At 40.4% G+C, this 26,232-nt stretch overlaps 1 protein-coding gene across 2 annotated transcripts in view; it reads left to right on the plus strand.

Annotated features, from left to right (window-relative positions):
- LOC149126578 (uncharacterized) overlaps positions 1–26,232 on the plus strand; it is a 62,740-nt gene that overhangs the window by 6,737 nt on the left and 29,771 nt on the right. For both annotated transcript variants that reach the window (XM_089332979.1, XM_089332978.1), the window contains one exon: positions 24,003–24,218. In XM_089332979.1, coding sequence (XP_089189105.1) covers positions 24,003–24,218 — 216 coding nt within the window. The remainder of the gene's footprint in view (positions 1–24,002; positions 24,219–26,232) is intronic.

A 26,232-nucleotide genomic window follows, 5' to 3' on the forward strand; every position in this document is an offset into this window, starting at 1 on the left:
GTGGGAGACAGGAGCATAAGATGCCTACAGTGAACTGGAATGAAAGCCCGCTGGAATAATGTGTGAAATCAGGTTATACTTTAACCTAGGAAATATTGATGTGGTGACATTTACAAAGGGGTAGCTGTCGCTCCCCCTCTTCGCAGAGGAACGACACAGGACCCTGTGCTGTGCTTTCGTCTGCTCGGCCCTTCCTGGGTTTGCTGCTGGTTCTTCCCGGGTTGGCTGCCATCCCTCCACCTCCGTGGAGGGGCGGCCCCCCCTGCCACTTTCCCCACTTCCGCGGGGGAGCGGCACACCGCCGGCCGGCTCTCTCGGGGGCTGCTCAGATGTTCCTCAGGTGTTCCGGGTGCATGTTGTCTCTCTCCTCCTTTATAGTCCTCTTCTACCAATCCCAACTCTGCTACCCACACGGCGAGTATGCTGCTCTCCTCCAATCAGGAGCAGCTCCTGCAGCTTGTCAAGTTGGTGAGAGGCAGCTGTGTAGAAGCTGTTTACTCCTCTCCCAGCGCCATATTGTGGGAGAGCAGATGCATAGAATAAGTCTTAATTCCAGTAACTTAGTCTAGTCCGAGTTGCTCCCCACAGTTCCCCCTTTCTTTTTATTTTTTGGCGTTGATACGCGCCTGTCTTCGGTGCCCCGCGGCACACACTCTGCTCTGCTTGCTAGAGTTGTCCACAGGTGCTTACAAGCCCTACCAATCAGGCAAACCGAATCTGGGTCCTCTCTTTGCCATGTTGTGAGGAGGTTTTTAGGTGCTGATGCGTGCCTGTGTTCGCTGCCCTGCAGTGCATGCTCTGCTCGAGCTGCCTGCAAGTGCTTATCGCCTTAATCAGGCAGACCAAATCCAAGCTTTCTCATTGAATTATTGGTGTTGATAACGTGCCTGTCTTCGGTGACCTGCAGTGGATACTCTGCCTGCAGGTGCTTATCGTCTTACTAATCAGGCAGACCGAATCCAAGCCCTCTCATTGCCATGTTGTGGGGAGGCCTTATTTTTCTCTATTTCTCTATCTCCGGGCATTCCTATTTCTCTTATTTTACTTCTATCTACCAGCATTCCTATTTCTCTCATTTTACTTCTAAACTTCTGTTTCTCTTATCCCCGCGGCTTCCCGGCGCCCGCCCTGAGGCTGCTTCTCGGCGCCGTGCCCCGTGGCGGCTTCCTGGCTCTGCGTGGCTTCAGCCCGCGCTTCTCTTATCTGCGTGGCTTCCCGGCTTCCCGCGAGCTCCGCGGTCTCTGCGCCCTTCGTACTCGCACCACGGCCTCCGCGCCAGCCCCGCGTTCCCTATCTACTCGCGCCCCGTGCGCTCTCTCAGCTTGTGCCCCGTGCACTTTCTCTGCGCGCGGCGGCTTCCGGGAATCACAGCCTAGGCTCACGTTTCCGCTATCAGTTGGTTTAGTAGTCTAAGTTCCCTGGGCTAACCTGACGAAATCCAACCTAGCTTACGTCTCCGCTTCGGTTTGGCTTCCTGTCTTTTGCTCCCCGGGCTAATCTGACGGATTCCAACCTAGCTTACGTCTCCGCTTCTTGGTTTTAGTTTTTCACCTTTTGCTCCCCGGGCTGACTTGACGAATCCCAACCTAGCATACGTCTCCGCTTCGGCCTGCCCCCGCGGCTTCATCCTCCCTAACATATTTTTCTCTACCCGGTATGTTTCCTAACTTTTCTTCCAACAATATTCCCCTCTCATTTCTCCTGGCTTCTCCCCATAGTCCGTATCCGAGTATAAGTTTCTTCTAGCTTTCGTTTTCAACCATAAATTTCTCCTAGCTTTTCTCCCACAGTCCGTATCCGAGTCTATGCCTAGGCTTTCGATAGCTTCTTCCGGCACCTTTTCCGTCCGGCTTTTCCCTAGGCTCTTTGCTAGTCTCTCTCTCTGGTATTTTCCCGCTTCTTCCCTCCTAGGCTTCCTATCCGAGTCACGGCACCATTATGTCGCTCCCCCTCTTCGCGGAGGAACGACACAGGACCCTGCACTGTTCTTTCGTCTGCTCAGCCCTTCCCGGGTTTGCTGCTGGTTCTTTCCGGGTTGGCTGCCATCCCTCCACCTCCGTGGAGGGGCGGCCCCCCCTGCCACTTTCCCCACTTCCGCGGGGGAGCGGCACACCGCCAGCCGGCTCTCTCGGGGGCTGCTCAGATGTTCCTCAGGTGTTCCTGGTACATGTTGTCTCTCTCCTCCTTTATAGTCCTCTTCTACCAATCCCAACTCTGCTACCCACACGGCGAGTATGCTGCTCTCCTCCAATCAGGAGCAGCTCCTGCAGCTTGTCAAGTTGGTGAGAGGCAGCTGTGTAGAAGCTGTTTACTCCTCTCCCAGCGCCATATTGTGGGAGAGCAGATGCATAGAATAAGTCTTAATTCCAGTAACTTAGTCTAGTCCGAGTTGCTCCCCACAGTAGCATTCAAAATAATTTAAAACAAGTATGGCACAGACACTGAAGTGTTTAATAATCAGGCAGGGCACCAGCTGTCAACAGCTGCCAGAGCATCACAGGGCCAGGCTGCCTGAACACAAGCCCTGTATGGCTTCTAGAGGACTCAAGACACTTTGCGGATGTTTTGCCTCAGCCATTGTCATAATATGTGCAGTCATTCTAAAATTGCTCCGTAGCTCCTAAGCTCCATGGCAAGGAATTGATAACTTCTTTAAAAGCGCACAACCAAGAGCTATAGACAGAACTTGTTGATTGTTTATTGAGTTAAGATTTTTGGAGTATGTGCTGAGTCCCTATAATAACTGTTCTGAGAACTGAGGACACAATGGTGAATGAAACAGATAAGGGATGTATTTTCAGGAAAGTTATTGTTAGTATTAATTTATTAAATCAGTTACCCCAAATGTGGAAATCTAGTTTTTGTTTTTAAAAATTCAATTAAAATACTTTGTCATTCAAGATAGCAAACACATGCTCAATAGTGGAGAATAGCATAAAAATCTGTGCACCTATTATTCAGCCCTACAAATTCCAATATTAGATTTCTTTTTCAATTTTCTCTTGCATGTAAGTATGTAACTTGGTAAATTTTTATTCATTTATCCACTCTTAGACCCATTTTAGCCATCAAGACTCAAAAGGCATGCCCTTTTGCAATCCTGTTAGCCACCCCAGCCCATTCTTAGGTAAACATTAATGTGATTTTTGCTACTCTGGGTAGTTTGAATTTTCTAGAATTTCATATCAGTGGAATCATACAGTATCTTCTCTTTTACATCTGCCTGTTTCACTCAGAATAATTTATCTGAGATTTAGCCATATTGTTATGATTATCAATAATTTATTTTTTTTTCTTTTCTGAGTAGTATTCCATAGAATGGACAAAGGACACTTTCTTTACCCTTCCCTGTTGGTGAACATTGATTTGGATTGTTCATTCTGATGGTATCATGTGTAAGTCTGTGATATATGTCCATATTCAAGTCTTTGTATGGGCGTATGCTTTCATAGCCAAGATAATAAATAAACACCAAAGGATAGAATGCTTGAGTCATATGATAAATTTATGTTTATTTTTTTTCAGAAATTGTCAAACTGCTTTCCAAAGTAGTGCCTCTTTAGATGACCATCAACAGTGAATAAGATTATAGTTGTTCCACAGCATTCTGACACTTAATATGGCTAGATTTTTAAATCACACTCCATCCAAAAACGGAGAGTAACCTGGGACAAGGCTTGTATAAAAGGAGGTCTAAAGAAATGGGTCTATGGGGGCCTGTATTGTGACACAGCAGGTAGATATTCTAAAAGGTATATAAGGATATCTCATTTTACTTTTCACTGCTCAGTGATGTTGAGCACTTTCTAACATGCTTAATTTATACCTGTGTATTCTCTTTCATAAAATGTCTGATTGACTCATCTGCCTGTCTTTAAATTGGGCTTGTTGTTTCTTGTGATAGAATTTTAAGAGTTTTTAAAAATCTACTGTCTAGGATATTAACATTAATTTCCAAGAAACATTAATATCTAAGAAATAGTCCTAGAGTTCTATACCTCAGCAAATATGGTTAAAACTACCAATTTCTGGGAAAAGTAAAATAATTTTATTTTAATCGCTCAAGCAAAAATCTTGCTACTTTAAAGGAGGAGAAATCTAACTGGTTCATATTCTTTTTTTTATTTTTTTGTTCTATATATGCCAGAAAATTATGGAGCACTAGCCATAGTTTTAGTATTAAAACATAATTTAATTTTTAAAAACATTATTTACTGCATTTAAACAGTTGAAATATTTAAAGTGACAGAAGGTATAAAGGAAAGTTTCCCTCCAATTATGTCCCTCAGTCTTCCAATAAACCTTTCCATAGCCAATCAACTTTTATCAATTTTTTGTGTGTATTCTTTCTCCAGTTATATATTATGTACATGTATGAAAATTCATTTTCAGGAATAGTTGTAACTCATTTGTTAATAACTCAGAGATTATTAGTATAATGACTTTTATGTGTAGATGGTATTCACTGGTAATGCATTAACTATCCATTGCTGCACACACACATACTGTTTGTGTTTTGCATCAGTAGATTGACTAAGGACTAGATGATCTGAGTTTGATAGGCTTAGCTTGGGGCTTGCTCATGGTCCTGAAAATTGACTGGTGGGCTCCACTCTAAGTTGGGCTTGACTGGAGCACCTTATTTGAAGATACTTCCACTCCAAATGGCTCCTATGCTCCTCCTCAAATAATTGGAATAGCCTAAGCATTTTGTTTTCATGGCAACAAGAAAAAGAAAGCCAAATATATGTCCTTGCTAAAACACTGCTTGTATCACATCTGTCAATGTACTAAAAAACCATAGCAAATCACATGCCAAAGCCCAGAAGCAGGGAACTACACTCCATCCGAAATGGATGAGTGCTGTAGAGTACCCTGGCACAAGGCTTGTTTAAAGGAAGGTCTAAGGCAATGGGTCTGTTAGAGCCAAGGGCCACAGCAGGTTAAGCCACTGCCTGCAATGCCAGCATCCCATATTGGAGCTCTGGTCTGGGTCCCAGATGCTCCCACTTCCAATTCTAGCTCCCTGCTGATGTGCCTGGGAAAGCAGTGGAAAATGGCCCAAGAGTTTCAGGCTCCTGGCTTCCACGTGGCTTCAGTCTGGCCCAACCCTGGCTGTTGCAGCCATTTGAGAAGTGAACCAGCAGATGAAGATCTTTTTCTCTCCCTGTCACTTTGTTTTTCAAATAAATGAAATAAAATATTTTTTTTAAAAAAATGGGGCTAGTGATGAAATTGACCACAAGCTGACATTCTACAATTTATTTAAATAATTAACCTATTAGGATGTTTTCAGCCTCTTGTCATTATAAGCAATGCAATAGTGACAAAATGTACAAATGTCATCTTCCACTTATGCAGTACATCTATAGAATAAATCCTTTAGAAATGAAATTCTTGGTTAAAAGGGGCTTTTGTAATTTTAATAGGTTTTGCTAAAGCACTGTTCAGATATGATTGATTGAAGCAATGTATATTCCTACCAGCAATCTTGGGACTATGTTATCATTTTATAAAAAACATCTTTTCTGTTCTGACATGTAAAAGCATAATCTTTGATTACTCTATTTGTATTTTTCTTGTTGTAAGACTGACAATCTGTGTTTATGTTTTAAAAACCTATATTTTCTTTTTTGAATTCATCTGTTCTCATCTTTTACCCATTTTTTTTTTTCAGTAGAGTTGTGGAGGTGTTTGAGCATTTTTTTGCTTGTGACTGTTTTTCCTCTTCCCAGTTGATTGATTAAGGAAAATAGAACTTTATTTATTAGTTAACATATATCCATACACTTGCTTTTGGGAGTTTTTCATGTAGTTTTTAAAAATTGTGGGATAGTCTAGTTTATCACTGTTATAACTTCTGAGTTTTGTCAAATTCAGGAATGCCTTCATTTTAACATTAAAATATTTCACTTTTACATTTATATCTTTATCGCCTACTATATTTTTTTAGCATTTGTTGGACTCTAGTATCACTTCTTTTTGTTCTTGTTTTATAGAGCTTTCTACTTCAAGCTTTGTCACTTAAAAAACTTCAGGTTAAAATACATGATTACTTTTGTCATCTGCTTTCACACAATATCTTTGTGTGCTTTTGTCCAGCATTTGTTTTTCTTGTTCTTGTGCCCTGTCCTTTGTGATTATTCTTCTTTGAAAGAGGTCAGTTTTTCCTTGTCTACTGTTTGCCAAAGGCTCATGACGAGTAGACGAATGAGGCTGTATTCCAAGTAGCCAGAATTTCCATGAGGGACTGGGATTTTGTGTGTTACATTAACCTTCATGCTTTCCCGGCCAAAGAAAGTACTGCAGTGTGGAAGTTTTCACAGTGCAAAAGTCTTTCCCTGTCTTCTGCCAGAGACCAACTGATCCTGGCAAATACGGTGACCTGTGCAATTTCTGATCTAGCCTCGACTCCTTTGCTTTATGGAACCAACCCAGTCCTAAGGAAACTCTGCCAATAGCCATTGCCTCAAGCAGCTGACTACACGATTGGTGTTTTGCACCTCTGTGTATTTCATCTTTCAGAAATGTTCTTTATGACTTAAAAAAAGTCCTTTTGGCTTCCTTCTTGCTGAGTGCTGGTGCCTTAGGAGCCTTCTCACCTAGAACCTAATTTGGGATTTAATTCTCCCATTGTCCCACAGGAAATGTTTGCACATTCTATTTCTTGTTTCCCTTGTCCTTTGGATGATTTTCAGGAAGAAAAGAGGGAAAAGATGACAACGTCATTTTCTTCAAATAGTAATTTTTCTGAAGTTGTCTGAAGGTAAACTTACAGCACAAGAAAGAAAAATACTATTTAAAAAAATTATGAAATTTAATAGAGAGCATAGGATGCATGTAGCCCAAAATACTAGATAAAATTATAACAAAGGACAAAATAAGTTAATTAATTAAAAAGAAATATCAAGGAAGGATCCAAACCAATAGTGTTAGAAAAAAATCAGAAATAGAACAATACTAGTTGTTATGGCACTGAATGAAAGAGTTTAATATCCCCAGTTAATAATAATGAGTCTTACAACAAAACTATATACTGTTTACAAAAGCATTTGACAAATTGAAAACCAAAGGCTTTGTAAAGATACATCATCTAATGCAAACAACAACAAAACGTAGGGAACAAGTCCAACTGAAAGGAAATAAAACAGGACAAAGAGAATAGTTGTGTTAAGAAAATGAAGGTGCATTCTATAATAAAGACAATATCAATAAAATTTATTCAATGAATAACATGAAAATATGTCCATTAAGACTGCAAGAATTATAAAGAGAAATTGAACAATAAACACTTGTAGTATGAGACTTTTAGATGCCTCATTGCCGGCGCCGGGGCTCACTAGGCTAATCCTCTGCCTTGCGGCACCAGCACACCGGGTTCTAGTGCCGGTTGGGGCGCCGGATTCTGTCCCGGTTGCCCCTCTTCCAGGCCAGCTCTCTGCTGTGGCCCATGAGTGCAGTGGAGGTACACCCCATGGGAGACCAGGAGAAGCACCTGGCTCCTGCCTTCGGATCAGCGCAGTGCGCCGGCTGCAGCGTGCCGGCCGCAGCAGCCATTGGAGGGCGAACCAACGGCAAAGAAAGACCTTTCTCTCTGTCTCTCTCTCTCACTGTTCACTCTGCCTGTCCAAAAAAAAAAAAAAAATAGATGCCTCACTGACGCATTATACAGATTAAAAAGTCAATAAGTTAATGAAGAACCATAATGTACTTCATATTATAATTCCATTATATGGAAGTTATACGGAATAAGTTAATGAAGAGCCATAATGTACTTAATATTATAATTCCATTATCCCATATGTCTTCATTTTATAGTTCTTATTGAATACATTTAATATATAAGTCTCTATTGGACAGTATTGAACTTTAATTTCAGAAAGCTGAAATGAAATGGACTACATTTTCTTATCACAATGCAATAAAATTGAATTCACAGTAAAAGATTGCAATTTAGAAGTTAGAAAATAAATTCAGTAATAAACTGGACATTTTTAAAATTGTAGACTAGTTATAAGTCGTGAGAAATATCTTTCAAGATTTATGAGAGGGGTTGGCACTGTGGCGTAGTAGGCTAAGCCTCTTCCTGCCGGGCTAGCATCCCATATGGCTGCTGATTCGTGTACTAGCTCCTGCTCTTCTGATCTGGCTCTCTGCTAATGGCCTGGAAAGGCAGTAGAGGCTGGTCCCAAGTGTTTGGGTCCCTGCACGCACGAGGAGACCCCAGGAAAGCTCCTGGCTCCTGGCTTCAGATTGGCTCCTGCCGTTGCAGCCGTTTGGGGAGTGGACTGGCCAATGGAAGACCTCTCTCTCATTCTCTCTCTCTCTCTCTCTCTGACTACAATTCTGCCTCTCAAATAAATAAATAAATAAATAAATCTTTTAAAAACGATTGATAGGAATTGGATAATATTGTGGTGCAATAGATTAAGCCATTTCTGCCACACGGAATTCCATATCACGGTGTGAATCCAGTTCCCCAGCTGCTCCACCTCTGATCCAACTCCTTGATAATGCACCTGGGAGAGCAGTGGAAGATGGTCCTAGTACTTGAGCCCCTACCACCCATGTGGGAGACCCAGATGGAGTTCTAGCTTCCTGGCTTTGGCATTGCCTAGCCGGGCCGTTGCAGCCATTTGGGGAGTGAACCAGTGGATAAATTTTCTCACTATTTCTCTGTAGCCATCTCTCCCCCACTCCCACCACTCTGCCTTTCAAATAAATAAATAAATATTAAAAAAAAATTAAAACGAAGAATTGTGGGGCATAGTAAGAGCCATATCACAAAGTGTTTAGTAGCAAATTCTTGAGCTAGAATAGTTTGATTGAAACTTAGACAGATTCTTTTTAACTGTTCTGCACCCTTGCAAAAAGTGGAGAGAATAATAGTATATATCTTATAGATCTGTTTTGAGGAGCACCTGATTTATTATGAGAAACTTAAAATGATAGCCATTGTTTTTACTAGGAAAAGACACTTAATTTTTTTATTATAAAAAATGAAAATAAATTATTTAAATATTAACACTCAAACTTTGATAAAGAACTAGGAAAAAATAGAGAAAATCAGAAAAAAGAAATGAACAGGGAGAAAATAAATTCTCTGCAAATGACAGTAAGCTCTTAAAATTCTATTGATTTTAATTTAATTCCAAACTTAAGGAGCAGAGTGATAATTTCTGTAGTACTAAATAGAGATTATATCATTGAAAAAGACTATATGAGAAAAGGAAACCCTGTGAGAAGAGGCAAATTTGGATGGCCTTGGGGGTTCGTTTCCTGTTTGATGGCTTAACAAAGAGATGGTTTAGTAGGTCACAGGAAGCTGAGGAGTACAGGCCAATAAGAACCTGTAAACTATGAAGATCACAACCTCATCTTTCTTTCTTTCTTTTTATTTTTTTGAGATTTATTTACTTATTTGAAAGGCAGATTTACAGAGAAGCAGAGGCAGAGACAGGGAGAAATCTTCCATCCACTGGTTCACTTCCCAAATGGCTGCAATAGCCAGTGCTGAGCTTATCCAAAGCCAGCAGCCAGGAGCTTCTTTCAGGTCTCCCATGTGGGTGCAGGGGTCTAAGGACTTGGGCCATTTTTTACTGCTTTCCCAGGCCATAGCAGAGAGCTGGATCGGAAGTGGAGCAGCCAGGACTTGAACCGGCCCATATGAAAATACAGGCACTGCAGGCAGCGGCTTTTCCCGCTACACCACAGCGCCGGCCCCAGTCCCGCCCCCGTCTTTTTAACTAGGCCTCTTTTCAGATCTGGAAGTTTTCATATACAAAGCAGCCTCTCCTGTCACTATAAATATGTTCACCGTAATGGACAAGACCACTCTTCATAGCAATAATGACCATGGAACATGCCTCTTGGCCTAACTGTGGGACAGTAAGAAATGAGATTGTAGGCATTCTACATCTTGTTTGTTTGTTTTTTTTATTAATTTCCCTCCAAATATTGTTTCGTGAATCTGTACCACATGGCTCTACTGCTGTGTTCTGAGTCCTGTGTACAACTCTTTTTTTTTTAAAGATTATTTATTCATTTGAAAGTCAGAATTATACAGAGAGAAGGAGAGGCAGAGAAAGAGAGAGACAGAGACAGAGAGAGAGAGAGGTCTTCCATCCACTGTTTCACTCCCCAAATGGCTGTAATGGCCAGAGCTACACTGAGCTGGAGCCAGGAGCTTCTTTTAGGTCTCCCACGTGGGTACAGGGGTCCAAGGACTTGGGCTATCTTCTACTGCTTTCCCAGGCCATAGCAAAGAGCTGGATCAGAAGTGGAGCAGCGGGGACTTGAACTGGAGCCCATATGGAATGCAAGCACTGCAGGCAGCAGCTTTACCCACGATGCCACAGCATCGGCCTCCTGTGTACAACTCTTTAAAAACAATATTTGATATTAGTACAAAACAAAAAAATTGTGGCTAAAATGCTTATAAATTTAGATACAAAAATGCTAGTAAGAAAAATAAGATACTAGTAAGAAAAAAATCAATAGTATATAAAAGGGAAATTATCTCATGGACAAATAATATTATTTTCCAGAAATTCAAATATTCAATCTAGGAAAGTGTCAACATTATTCATAGTATTTATAGATGATAGAAGAAAAATCCAAACTATCTAAACAAATACTTAAAAGGCACTTGTTAAAAATGCTTTGCCAATTAAGACTTGTGGGAAAAGAGAAGTAAAGTTTGGGGTTGTCAAGAGTCACTTCATTACATCATAAGCATGCCAGCTTTACAGATTGATTTGTGAATAATTTGTAAGTGGAGTGATGCGATTGTCAAGAATAAACAGACATTAAAAGTCTGTGATGTAGTTGGCATAAATAGGTTTGGTCAGATGCTCCGGATAACAGTATTGTTGTTAGATTCTGAGGAAGACAGTCCATCAGTTACAAGGTAGCTTCTGAGAAATTTAAACCAATTCCGATGAATTATTATTTATTCTTTCCTCCTGAATCATTTTTCCTCCCCTACAATACTCCAGTTGGAATACTCCCATTCCAGTGTAGGAAGAAATTGCTCATTGGATTGGTATTAGAATATGATTTGGGCCTTTGAAGGTAGACTCACTTGACTTCATTCCAATTTTTTAATTGCTATTTATGTAACTTTTTATATTCTCATCTCATCTGTAAATGAGGATTAAAGATCATTAATTAACACCCATGTCTCAAAAAAGAGATTTCCACAACTACCATTCCCAAACTGGGCTTCTCCTACCAAGGGACAAATTTATCTCCATCTAGGGAAGACCCAATTTGTGTCTCTGCCTAGACATAAAAACGATGTTTAAAGCAGACTCATAGAATGGCAGATGCCCTAAACAGCACTCTGGCCTCGGAATCAGCCCTTAAGGCATTTGGATCTGGCTAAAAAGCACTTGAGAGTTTCTCAGGCGTGGAAAGCCAAGACACTATGGCAAGAAAAATGACTTAAATGGAAGATCTCTGTGAGTGAGATCCCAGCGGATAGAACTGGCCATCAAAGAAGGAGGTACCTTTCTCTGAAGGGAGGAGAGAACTTCCATTTTGACTATGGCTTTGTCTAAATAAGGTCGGAGTTTGTGAACTCAAGAGGCTTCCATAGCCTTGGCAGCTCATGACAAGAGCCTTGGGTGATTACTGACGTCATAAATAAGAGTGTCAATTGTTAAATCAACAATAGGAGTCACTGTGCACTTACTCCCCATGTAGGTTCTCTGTCCTTAATGTGTTGTGCTATACGAATTAACAGTAAAACTAGTACTCAAATAATACTTTATACTTTGTGTATCTGTGTGGGTGCAAACTGTTGAAATCTTTACTTAGTATATACTAAATTGATCTTCTGTATATAAAGATAATTGAAAATGAGTCTCGATGAAGAATGGGATGGGAGATAGAGTGGGAGTGCTGGTGGGAGGGAAGTTATGGGGGGAAAAGCCACTATAATCCAAAAGTTGTACTTTGGAAATTTATATTTATTAAATAAAAGTTTAAAAAAACAAACAAACAATGTTTAAAAGCTCTGTGAAACCTCTCCCCAGCAAAGCAAGCAGGGCTGGCAAAAAACTATGTAAACCTATCATTTTAAAATCTCAGAAAATTGTACTAAGGGCAAATAGCAAATAAAGGGGCATTTATTCAAGAAAGTCTATTAAAATACTATAGAAAAGTCTGCAGAATTGAACCAGTAGTTGCTCTCCCCCAAGGCCAAACTCAGCTAGATGGTAATAGCTGCATCCAGTGGGTAAGGCCAAAAGGATGCTACTTCCTCCCTCCTTAGCTCCCAATCAAGTGTTCCCAGGTCTCATCAGAAGGTGCAGGCTGCCAACATTTCTCACCTCCCTGAACTCCAAGCTGGAGAGGCTAAATTCCTCCACCTATCTTCCATCTGTACTGAAGCTCTGTCCCAAGCATAGCAAGCCCAGAATATGGGTCTGAACTGTCTGCATTCTAACACGTAGTGCATAAGTTCTGTACCCGAGGAGGCACGCTGAAAATGTCAGAGACTATGTACCTTGCTCTCTGCAGTGTCTGGAATACAGGCTCAAATATTTTTTCCTGTGGGAGAGGCAACCCATAAGAAAGGGGAGTTTTGATGTTCTCCAACGAAACTGACTTTATTTGACAAAGAGTGTGGCAATGTTCAAGCCTAAGGGTACTTTCAAAAGCAATATTTATTCTTAATTTAAATACAACAGGCTGAGTCATAGGCCAGCCAGTTTACCAGAGAATTGCTGGAAAGATGGGGCCAGCATTGTGGCATAGTAGATTAAGCCTCCACCTGTGGTGCTAGCATCCCATTTGGACCCAAGGTTAGATTCCTGGCTGCTTCACTTCTGATCCAGCTCTCAGCTTTGGTCTGGGAAAACATCAGAAGATGGCCCAAGTGCTTGGGCCCCTGCACCTACCTGGGAGACCTGGAAGAAGCTCCTGGCTCCTGGCTTCAGATTGGCCCAGCTCCAGCTGTTGCAGAGTTTGGGGAGTGAACTAGTGAATGGAAGACCTCTCTCTCTCTCTCTCTCTCTCTCTGTGTGTGTGTGTGTGTGTGTGTGTCTGTAACTCTGCTTCTTAAATAAATAAGTTTTTTTTAATTACTGAAAAACTAGGCTAGAAGAGCCTTTTTGAGGTCAGAACAAATCTGTTTTGACTAGTCTCAAAAACTATCCCTGCCTGAATTTAATTGTTAATTACAATTATAATTAGATTTAAAATTATAACTAGTTTTAATTATAAAAGCATGTTACTTCTTATTTCAATCTCTTAGGTGATGTTTTAATGCAATTGTATAGGAGCCAGCATTGTGGCACAGCTTGTTAAATGGCCGCACGCAGCACTGGCAACCCATATGGGCACAGGTTTGAGTCCTGGCCAGTCTACTTTTGATCCAGGTCCCTGCTAATGCACCTGGGGAAGTAGCAGAAGCTGCTCACATGCTTGGGCCCCTGCCACCCATATAGGAGACCTAGATGGAGTTCCAGACTCCTGATTTCAGCCTGACTCAGCCTTGGCCATTGTGGCCATTTTTGAATCAGCGGACAGAAAATTCTCTCTCCCCCCCTACCAATCCCCGTAGCTCTGCTTCTCAAATAAATAAAATAAAAAATAAATGCAATTGTAGAAAATAATACATATATTATTGTGCTGTTGACCCAGAACATGTAGAACTGTTGTATATTTGCCAATGGCAATATAAAGAAGAAAGGTGGGAGAAAAGTTGTATTTAACTAAGGAAAGGACATTAGATGGTAACTTAAAGTCATGGAACATATGTAGAGAACAAAAATGTTAAGTAATGAAGTTAATATAACAAACACTATAAACATAACTGTTCTTTCTTTTCTCAGACTTTAATAGACACAAAATTTATAATAGTCATGAAAATGTATGCATGTATGCTTATATAAATATATTATGAGTTTGTATGGCAATAACAGCACTAAAAGGGGGAAAGGAAATAAAGCTATAGAGGAGAGATGTTTCTATATCTCAGTATTTCTATTGAGTTTATAGAAGTAAAATTCAAACAGAAAGGAACATTTTCCATCTTCATTTAATGATGCCAATATTTCTGTGACACCAAAACCTGACAAAGACATCACAAGAAATCTTAGATCGTTACCTCTTATGAATATAGATATAAAAATTCTTTTTAAAAAACTAGTAAATGAAATCCAGTAATATATAAAAAGGACTATGGACTATGACCAAATGATATTTCTATCCAGGAATGCACGATGGTATAAAATCTGAAAATCAATTAATGTGATACACCATATCACCAGTAAAAGAGTTTTTAAAAAACCCATGACCATATCAATTGATGCAGAAAAAGCATTTATCAAAATTCAATAGCTGTCATGATTAAACACACACACGCACACACACACACTATGTTTTTTAGGAATAGAAGGGAAATTCCTCAATCTGATGAAGGGCATCAGAAACAAAATAAAGTAAAATGAAACAAACAGCAGCAGAACTCTTCACAGTTATTACCGCCTTTCATGCTGAAAGAATGAAAAGCTTCCCAGTATTGTCTGAAACAGGACAGGGATGTTTGCTCTCACTACCTTTACCCAGCATTGTACTAATGGTTCTAACCAAGGCAACCAGGCAAGAAAATAAAAAGCATTCAGATTGAGAAGGGAGAAACAAAACTAACTTTATTCTGTGATGACATGATCTTCTCTTATGTAGAAAATATTTTAAAATCTATCTAAAACCTATTAGTGAGATAAGAGTTCACTAATGATACAAAAATCAAATTTATCTCCATGTACTAGTAATAAACTATCTGAAAAGTATAGTTTGTGAAAATTCAACATAAGATACCATCAAAATGAAAAAAAAAGAAATAACTAACAAAAGTGTAAGAATTACACTTTTTTGGAAACTACAAGATATTTCTGGGAAAAAAAAAGCATAATGAAGCCCCACATAAATGAATAGGCATCTTGCTCATGGATTTGAAGATTTATATTAAGATTTATATTATGGATTTATATTAAGATGGAAATATCTCACAAATTAATCTACAGACTCAACACACCCCTATTACTTTTTTTTTTTTTTTTTTGACAGGCAGAGTGGACAGTGAGAGAGAGAGAGACAGAGAGAAAGGTCTTCCTTTTGCCGTTGGTTCACCCTCCAATGGCCGCCGCGGCTGGCGCACTTCGGCCGGCGCACCACGCTGATCTGATGGCAGGAGCCAGGAGCCAGGTGCTTTTCCTGGTCTCCCATGGGGTGCAGGGCCCAAGCACCTGGGCCATCCTCCACTGCACTCCCTGGCCACAGCAGAGAGCTGGCCTGGAAGAGGGGCAACCGGGACAGAATCCGGCGCGCCGGCGCCGCTAGGCGGAGGATTAGCCTAGTGAGCCGTGGCGCCGGCCCCCCTATTACATTTTTTTTTTTTAACTTTTATTTAATGAATATACGTTTCCAAAGTACGAATAATGGATTACTATGGCTTCCCCCCCATACCGTCCCTCCCACCCACAACCCTCCCCTTTCTCACTCCCTCTCCCCTTCCATTCACATCAAGATTCATTTTCGATTATCTTAATATACAGAAGATCAGCTTAGTATACATTAAGTAAGGATTTCAACAGTTTGCTCCCACACAGAAACATAAAGTGAAAAATAATAGATGATTTTTTTTAATGATGATGAAATCAGATCAGACCTATTGTCATGTTTAATCCTAGTGAGAGTCAAGTTGGGAGTTGATAGTTTCTATTCTTTTCTTTTTTTTTTTTTTTTTTTTTTTACAGAGGATCAGTTTAGTATGCATTAAGTAAAGATTTCAACAGTTTGCACCCCCATAGAAACACAAAGTGAAATATATTATTTGAGTACTCGTTATAGCATTAAATCTCAATGCACAGCACATTAATGACAGAGATCCTACATGAGGAGTAAGTGCACAGTGACTCCTGTTGTTGACTTTACCAATTGACACTCCTGTCTATGGCATCAGTAATCTCCCTATGCTCCAGTCATGAGTTTCCAAGGCTATGGAAGCCCCTTGAGTTCTCCGACTCTTATCTTGTTTAGACAAGGTCATAGTCAAAGTGGAGGTTCTCTCCTCCCTTCAGAGAAAGGTACCTCCTTCTTTGAAGACCTGTTCTTTTCACTGAGATCTCACTCACAGAGATCTTTTGCCAGAGTGTCTTGGCTTTCCATGCCTGAAATACTCTCATGGGCTTTTCAGCCAGATCTGAATGCCTTTAGGGCTGATTCTGAGGCCAGAGTGCTATTTAGGGCATCTGCCATTCTATGAGTCTGCTGAGTATCTCACTTCCCATGTTGGATCACTCTCCCCTTTATTTATTCTATCGGTTAGTGTTAGCAGGTACTAGACTTGCTTATGTGCTCCCTTTGACTCTTAGTCCTTTCATTATGATCAATTGCGAACTGAAATTGATCACTTGGACTAGTGAGATGGCATTGGTACATGCCACCTTGATGGGATTAAATTGGAGTCCCCTGGTATGTTTCTAACTCTACCATTTGGGGCAAGTCAGCTTGAGCATGTCCCAAATTATATATCTCTTCCCTCTCTTATTCCTACTCTTATGTTTAACAGGGATCACATTTCAGTTAAATTTCAACACTTAAGAATAACTGTGTATTAATTACAGAATTAAATCAGTCATATTAAGTAGAACAGACAAAAAAACTACTAAGAGGGATAATGTATTAAGTTGTTCATTAACAGTCAGGGCTATGCTGATCAAGTCACCGTTTCCCATAGTGTCCCTTTCACTTCAACAAGTTTCCTTTTTGGTGTTCAGTCAGTTGTCACCGATCAGGGAGCCAAGATGGCGGAATAGTGAGGGCGCGCACCGATAGTCCGGGAAAATTTAGTTTAATAAAAGGGGAGTTACGGTAGCCTCAGAAAAAAGAACCAGGAAAATATTGCAGACAAAACTCTTCTGGATCCAGTGGGCGTGAATCGGAGGACCTACTGGGAGAACAAGGTCGCCCACCGCGCGCGAAAGCCGAACCGCAGGACCGAGCCGCGGGACTGAGCCGCGGAAGCCGAGCAGCGGGACTGAGCTGCGCAAGCTGCAGGGTCTGCCCGCAAGTGCTCGAAGGGGAGTGCAACAGCGGGGAGACTTGGGAAGTCCAGGGCTCCGAGTCCACACATCGGCGCTGGAAGGGGAGCAGACCTGCGTGGAGAGCGTGGGAGCCCACAGTTCGGGACATCAGCGGCAGACTCAACACACCAGCGCTGGAACGCGAGGTGAGCCGAACCTCAATAACCCGAGACACCGGCAGGCAAGCGGAGAGAGGAGACTAGAGGGAATGACCCCCGGGGCGGGGGGGACTTCACCAAGCTAACTGGAAGAGAGAGAGGGGGAAAAAAAAAAGGTGACTGGTATGGACACGGGTTTCTCTCTCTCCGCTCACCTCTCAAGGGCGAGCAAGACAAAGAGCAGGCGCCATCTTGGACATACGTCATAAGCAGAGCGACCTCAGGTCTGCACCGGCCCTGAGCCTAGCAGAAAAACCTGACTCTGGGTGGGGCGAATTAACAGGAGATTAGGACTTAGTAAATTTATGGTGCTACTGAACTGAGACTGTGAAAAAAGAGACGGTGGGGGAGAGAACTCACGGAATTCACGTGAGCACTCTCCAGAGACGCTACAATTCCGTAACTTTGGCAACCCAGTGGGAGACTGAAGGAGAATTTGAGCCCACTCTAAGGGCCGAACAGATTCCCTGTGTGGTCCTTGGGAAAGAGCTTCTGATCTCTGGCTCCTGTGGGTATATCATTCGCCTGCTAACTACCTCCAACTTTGTTCAGCTGTGCAGAATAACTTCCCTGTTGAATCAAAAAAAAAAAAGAGAGAGAGAGAGAGAGAGAGAGAGAGAGAGAGGTTTACCACGCCTAACCTGGGAGTGTCACCTTAGGCACACCAAACAGAGCTCTCAGGCCACACCCATCTCAAGCCCTAAGGCTCCATCAAAAACAGATAGTCCACTTAATCTAGAGTCGCAATATAACAAGAAAAAGCACCACAGTGAAGAAACCAAATATCTCCAATATGACAAATAACAAACGCAAAAACCAAGGTAATAAAAACAAGGAAGTCACCATGAAGCCCTCAAATGAAAAAGACACCCCAATTCAAGATTATGAGGATGATGACATAGAAGAAATGCAAGAAGCAGATCTCAAAAAATTGATAAGAACATTAAGAAGTTCTCAAAAACAAATTCTTGAACTACAGAAATCCTTAATGGACAAGATAGAAAATCTCTCTCGTGAAAATGAAATATTAAGGAGGAATCAAAATGAAACGAAACAACTAGTACAACAGGAAACTGGGATAGTGACTGAAGTGAAGAATTCAATAGATCAAATGAAAAACACAATAGAGAGCCTTACAAACAGAATGGGAGAAGCGGAAGAGAGAATATCGGACTTAGAAGACAGAGAACAGGAAAGGATACAGTCAGACCAAAGAAAAGAAGAGGAAATTAGGAATCTAAAACATATTGTCGGGAATCTTCAGGATACTATTAAAAAACCCAACATTCGGGTTCTAGGAGTTCCTGAAGGCATGGAGAGGGAGAAAGGATTAGAAGGCCTTTTTAGTGAGATATTAGCAGAAAATTTCCCAGGTTTGGAGAAGGACAGAGAAATCCTAGTACAGGAAGCTCACAGAACCCCTAATAAACACGACCAAAAGAGACCCTCACCACGGCACATTGTAATTAAACTCTCCACAGTGAAACATAAAGAAAAGATCCTAAAATGTGCAAGAGAGAAACGTCAGATTACTCTCAGAGGATCTCCAATCAGACTCACAGCTGACTTCTCATCAGAAACTCTACAAGCTAGGAGGGAATGGCGAGATATAGCCCAGGTGCTAAGAGAGAACAACTGCCAGCCCAGAATATTATATCCTGCAAAGCTCTCATTTGTGAATGAAGGTGAAATAAAGACTTTTCATAACAAACAGAAATTGAAAGAATTTGTTGCCACTCGTCCAGCCCTGCAAAAGATGCTTAAAGATGTGTTACACACAGAAACAAAGAAACACGGTCATCAATATGAAAGAAGGTAAAGGAAGGAAACCAAGGAAGGAAAGCTCACAGCAAAAGATCACAGGGAATTCAAAGCATATATTAGAACTTATCTTTGGCAAATGGCAGGGCAAAGTTACCACTTATCATTAGTCACATTGAACGTGAATGGCCTGAACTGTCCAGTTAAAAGACACCGTTTGGCTGATTGGGTTAAAAAACAAAACCCATCTATTTGCTGCTTACAAGAAACACATCTTTCCAACAAAGATCCATACAGACTGAAAGTGAAAGGCTGGAAAAAGATATACCATGCCAACAGAAATGAAAAAAGAGCAGGCGTAGCCATCTTAATATCAGACACCATAAACTTTACCACAAAAACCATTAAGAGAGACAAAGAGGGACACTACATAATGATTAAGGGATCAATTCAACAGGAAGATATAACAATTATCAATGTATATGCACCTAACTACAGGGCACCGGTTTATCTAAAAGATTTGTTAACGGACTTAAAGGGAGACTTAGACCCCAATACAATAGTACTGGGGGACTTCAATACTCCACTCTCAGAAATAGACAGATCAATAGGACAGAAGATCAACAAGGATACAGTAGAATTAAACGACACTATAGCCCAAATGGATCTAACAGATATATACAGAACTTTCAATCCTACAGCTAAAGATTATACATTCTTCTCAGCAGTACATGGAACCTTCTCTAGGATTGACCACATACTAGGCCATAAAGCAAGTCTCAGCAAATTCAAAAGAATTAGAATCATACCATGCAGCTTCTCAGACCATAAAGGAATGAAGTTGGAAATGAACAACTCAGGAATCCCTAGAGCATACGCAAACACATGGAGATTGAACAACATGCTCCTGAATGAACAATGGGTCATAGAAGAAATCAAAAGAGAAATCAAAAACTTTCTGGAAGTAAATGAGGATAACAGCACAACATACCAAAACTTATGGGACACAGCAAAAGCAGTGTTAAGAGGAAAGTTTATATCAATAGGTGCCTACATCAAGAAATTGGAAAGGCACCAAATAGATGAGCTTTCTATTTACCTCAAGGATCTAGAAAACCTACAGCAAACCAGACCCAAATCTAGTAGGAGAAGAGAAATAATTAAAATCAGAGAAGAAATCAACAGGATTGAATCAAGAAAAACATTACAAAAAATCAGCCAAACGAGGAGCTGGTTTTTTGAAAAAATAAACAAAATTGACACCCCATTGGCCCAACTAACTAAAAAAAGAAGAGAAAAGACCCAAATCAATAAAATCAGAGATGAAAAAGGAAATGTAACAACAGACACCACAGAAATAAAAAGAATCATCAGAAATTACTACAAGGACCTGTATGCCACCAAACAGGGAAACCTATCAGAAATGGATAGATTCCTGGACACATGCAACCTACCTAAATTGAACCAGGAAGACATCGAAAACCTAAACAGACCCATAACTGAGACAGAAATTGAAACAGTAATAAAGGCCCTCCCAACAAAGAAAAGCCCAGGACCAGATGGATTCACTGCTGAATTCTACCAGACATTTAAAGAAGAACTAACTCCAATTCTTCTCAAACTATTCAGAACAATTGAAGAAGAGGGAATCCTCCCAAATTCTTTCTATGAAGCCAGCATCACCTTAATTCCTAAGCCGGGAAAAGATGCAGCACTGAAAGAGAATTACAGACCAATATCCCTGATGAACATAGATGCAAAAATCCTCAATAAAATTCTCGCCAATAGAATGCAACAACACATCAGAAAGATCATCCACCCAGACCAAGTGGGATTTATCCCTGGTATGCAGGGATGGTTTAATGTGCGCAAGACAATCAATGTGATACACCACATTAACAGACTGCAGAAGAAAAACCATATGATTCTCTCAATAGATGCCGAGAAAGCATTTGATAAAATACATTTTAAGTTGAGATTTTTATAGAAATCAATAAGCTGACCATAAAATTTCTATGGGAATGTGAGATATCCAGAAAAAGTCAAAGTGGTCTTGAGAAAGAAAAACAAAGTTGGACTCAAACACCTCCCAATTTCAAAACTCACTACATAGGTGCCGTAATCAAAAAAAAAAAAAAAAATGATACTGGCATAGGATACAATTGAATCTGAATCCTAATTTGAAAGTCTCATTTTATTAACTAATTACCCTGGGTAGAAGCTCCAGTACAACGCTGAAATAAAGTAGTGGCAGCAGACAAACTTGTCTGGTTCTTGACTGTACAGGGAAGCCATTCAGTCTTTCAGCATGAAATGCGGTGTTAGCTGTGGGTTGTTGTTTCTCATAAACCAGTGGAATAAACTGGAACGGCTATATACAAACCCTAACTTTTATGCTCTGCTGGGTTTTGATGAAGGTATTAAGACCATTCAATGGTGAAAGAATGATCTTTTCAACAAGTTGTGCTGAGACAACTAAATTTCTACAAGCCAACCAAAGCACAAGTTGGATTCCTTCTTATGCACACACACACAAAAAAATTCAAAATGGAGATTTAAATGTGAAAGCTAAAACTAGGAAATGCTTGGGAAAATACACAGGGGTAAATTTCTGCAACTTTGGATTAGGAAAAACCTTTTTATATATGACATCAAAAAACAAAGCAATAACAAAAAAAACTGTTAGTTGCATTTTATCAAAACGAAACATTTTCATGTTTCAAAGGATACTGACAAGAATGAAAAAGAAGGTACACAAGATTGCAGAAAATGTTTACAAATTATGTATCTGGGAAGATATTTTTACCTAGAACTTATCAGGAACCCTTACAAATACATAATGAAAAGACACAGGCCAGCATAGTGGCACAGCAGTTTAAGCTACTACCTGCGATACCGCCATGGAGCCTGGCTGCTTGTTTCTGATCCAGCTCCCTGCTAATGTGCCTGGGAGAGCTCCAGAAGATGGCCTAGGGCCGGCCTCTGCCATTCATGTGGGAGACCCAGATGCAGTTCCTGTCTCCTGGCTTCCACCTAGACTAGGTCCAGCCTTTGTGCTCATTTGGAGAGTGAACTAGCAGATCAAAGACACCTCCCTTCCACTCTGCCTTTCAAATAAATAAAACCTTTTAATAAATAAATAAATAATGGAAAGGCAAATTATCCAATTTTTTCAATTGGTCAAAGGATCTAAATAGTCATTTCTGAAAAGATGATATACAAATAGTCAATAAGGACATGAATCCATGCTCATAAGCTATAAGGAAAATGTAATCAAACCACAAAGAGATAACACTTCACCTAAACTAGGATGCTATAATCAAAGGTAATAGCAAGTATTGGCAAGAATGTGAAGAAATTGGAATTCATATACATCGTTGGTGGAAATGTTGAGTGGTGCAGCTTTTTAGGTCACAGGTTTTGCAACTTCTGAAATGTTAAACAAAAAGTTAACATATGACCAACCCATGGCATTCCCAGGTATACATGTAAGAGAAATGAAAACCTATGTCCACACAAAGCTTGGAAATGGATGTTTATTGCATCACTACTCCAATTAGCAAAATGTCCATCTAATAATGAACAAATAAACAACTGTGATATGTTTATACAATGGTATGCATTATTTGCCAATAAGAAGGAAGGAAGAACCAGTACATGCTGTATAACATGAATGAATCTTGAAGACATTACATTGTATGAAAGAAACCAATCTGTAAAAGCCACATATCATAGGTTTCTACAAAAACGAGTTGTCGAGAGTAGGCAAAAATTTATAGACAGAGAGATTAGTAGTCACCTAAGGCTGGAACTGGTTGCGTGGGAAACGGGGAATGTCTGCTAGTGGGTACAGGTTTCTTTTTGATTTGCTGAAAATGCTTTAAGGTTGATAATGGAGATGATGGAATAGCCCTGAAGGTACTAAAGAAAAACATTGACTTGCTCATTTTAAATGGAAACAAAATTGCTAAAAGGATGAAATGACAAAGAAGAGGGAGTAAAAAAAAAAAGTTGAACAAGTGAGTTTTAAGAGCTAACATTGTATAAGAGTGAACATAAATCAGAGTCTAGGGATTGCTTTATGAAACTTGTAGACAAAGTTCACAAGTTAAAGAATATTAATGAATATGGGCTGATACGGGAGGGCGGAAGACATTCCATCCAGGGAGTAATGGGAATATATGCCCAACCTAGTCCTTCCAGTCTCTCCTTTTCCTAATTCATCTGCACTCTGACTGAAGGGATCTTTCTGCAAACGGAATTCTGAGCAGTTCACTCTCACCTCATAGCCTGAATGGCACTTTGTCACCTCCAGAATAAGATGCAGACTTCTCAGGGTAGCATTCCCAGCCCCACACACCACTTGCCTGAAATTACTCCTGTATCTCCTGCTTCTGCAACACCAGAGAGTTCATGTCTTCCTAAACGTATCGGTTTTCCTTTCCATTTTCTATACACTCAACACTTTTTCAGAGAGCTTCCCTTGCTTGTTAGGTAAACTCAGATTCATTCTATAACAGTAATACTTAACGACACTTTCTTCTTTTAAAAACTTACGATCTCAGAAAGTTCACTGCTCCGATCTCTGTCCTACCCATGCAAGTTATGAAGTATGCACTTCTATGATGGAATTTATCTCAAGTGTGACAGTTCTTTGTTTACGTGGCTGACTCCTGTATCAGACTGAGATCCTTTCTCCTCTCTATCCTCAGTGCCAAGGAAAGCACCAATGAAGGACTCCGCAGATGCATGGACTGATGGATCACAAACTAATTACAAAGTATCAATCACCTTTAATCAGTGCAATTTAAAATGCCTAAACAATGAATTCGATGCCTTCCTAACAAATAGAATTTTGAACAATTTTTGAATTTTTCAGAATACATTAAAAATTGTATCATAACATAGCATTTTAAAAGAAATGCATCTACATCTTACTCTTTCCTAAAGAAAATAAAAGAATCACTCTTTTATATTCTTTTTTGAGGTGGTGGCCCTGAGAAGAAACAGGAGAGGCTCTGGAAAATTCAAGGTTATTATGCTCATGGGTCCCAGAGAGCCAGGATCACCGCACACTGTTCACGTTGGAAGGAGCACAAAGGGAGCAGATTTCACCAAGCAGATGAGAAGCAAAGAGACAGGGAATACCCGTCTGGTTCCTTTATTGGTAATCACAGTTGGGCACTCAAGGACAGCCAGCCAGGTAGGGATTTCTCTGATGTGTTTACATGTCACTAGGTTACAGTCAGGGGATGCTGGGAAACATCTGTGGCAGGGATCACCTTAACACACCTCGTTGCCTGAGTTGGATACTCAAAGCCTTCTTGTGGGGTTATTGTAGAAGGAATGTAAGAAGCTTTAAACGTTACAGTAAATTCTGTAAAGGGGGAAAATCTTAATACACTTTACATAATGTGGACTCCAGGCTGAGATACTGCATCAAGCAGTGGATCTTAGTCCAACAGTTTGCTGTTAGAAGTTCTGAAATTAAAATAAAGCTTATCAATGCTCACACAAAGAAAAATATGTCAATGCAAAATTGAAGGTTGTGACTGCAAAGTGTTCATCAAGAGTTGTCGAACATATGTTCTAAATATATGACGTGGCAAGTCAATATGACAAATAGGTTTTATCACAAGCAATTCACTATGACATTTTGGGGGGCTTTTTTTTCTTTGGACAGAAAGAAACAAATATCCTTATTCGATTACAGTTTGTATATAATGTGAAAAGTACAGTTATATGAACATGAAGCATTATTCAGAATTCTTGATATCTTTGCTGAACTTGATTTTTTCTTATAATTTCTGTTGTAAATCATGCCATGTGTAATTTCATTATCAATTGATATTTGATTTAGAAACAAAAGGTACCACATTCAGCATTCATTTTATGATAAAAGCTTTGTTGAGAAAATATGTCTATGCTCAAGAAAACTGTAAAATACTGCCAATACAAACACTTCAGAATTTTTGTTTCTAGTGTTTAATTTCATATTTATGTTATGTTATGTTATTAAGTTTATGACTTGGGGCCAGTGCTATGGCATAGCAGGCTGAGCTGTCACCTTCAATGCCAACTTCCCATATAGATGACCATGCATGCCCCAGATGCCCTGCTTCTGATCCAGCTCCCTGTTAATGGGCCTGGGAAGGCAACAGAGGATGGTCCAAGTGCTTAGGCCCCTGTACCCATTGGGAGGCCCAGAAGAAGTTTCTGGCCCCTAGTTTCAGCCTAGCCCAGCCCTGATTGTTGTGGCCATTTGGGGAATGGACCAGTGGATAGATAATCTCTCCTCTGCCCCCCATCTCTGTTTCTTTCACTCTTTCTGTAAATCTACCTTTCAAATATATAAATATATGTAGTGTGGAATACTACTCAGCAGTAAAAAAGAATGAAATTTTGTCTTTTGTAATTAAATGGATGCAACCAGAAATCATTATACTTAGTGAAATAAGTCAGTCCCAAAAAGACAAATACCATATGTTTTCCCTGATCTGTGGTAACAAATAGAGTATCAAAAGTGTAATGTATAGGAGTGAAACTGACATTTGAGATTCAATGATTGTTTACAGCCCTGTCTCTACTGTTGAGGAACAACCTTTCTTTCTTACTATTTGTTGAACCCTTTACTTAGTGAAGGGTTAATTTTATGAGTATGAAGTAAACTGAAAGTAGGACACTGTAAAAATTAAGAGAAGGAGGCCGGCGCCGTGGCTCACTAAGCTAATCCTCCGCCTTGCGGTGCCGGCACACCAGGTTTAGTCGCAGTCGGGGCGCCGGATTCTGTCCCAGTTGCCCTTCTTCCAGGCCAGCTCTCTGCTGTGGCCAGGGAGTGCAGTGGAGGATGGCCCAAGTACTTGGGCCCTGCACCCCATGGGAGACCAGGAGAAGCACCTGGCTCCTGCCATCAGATCAGCGCAGTGCACCGGCCACAGAGCGCCGGCCGCGCCGGCCATTGGAGGGTGAACCAATGGCAAAGGAAGACCTTTCTCTCTGTCTCTCTCTCTCACTGTCCACTCAGCCTGTCAAAAAAAAAAAAAATTAAGAGAAGGAGTAAGAGAGGAAGAAGGAGGAGGGGTGGGAGCACGGGCAGGAGAGAGGGTAGGGTGGGAAGTAACACTATGTTCCTAAATCTGTATGTATGACATACATAAAATTTATTTTACCTTCAATTAAATTTAAAAAAATAAAATAAAACAAATAAATAAATCTTT

The sequence above is a fragment of the Oryctolagus cuniculus genome, chromosome 5 (genome assembly GCF_051225735.1).
Source record: "Oryctolagus cuniculus isolate XC-2025 breed Fujian yellow rabbit chromosome 5, ASM5122573v1, whole genome shotgun sequence".
In the NCBI taxonomy this organism is placed as follows: domain Eukaryota; kingdom Metazoa; phylum Chordata; class Mammalia; order Lagomorpha; family Leporidae; genus Oryctolagus; species Oryctolagus cuniculus.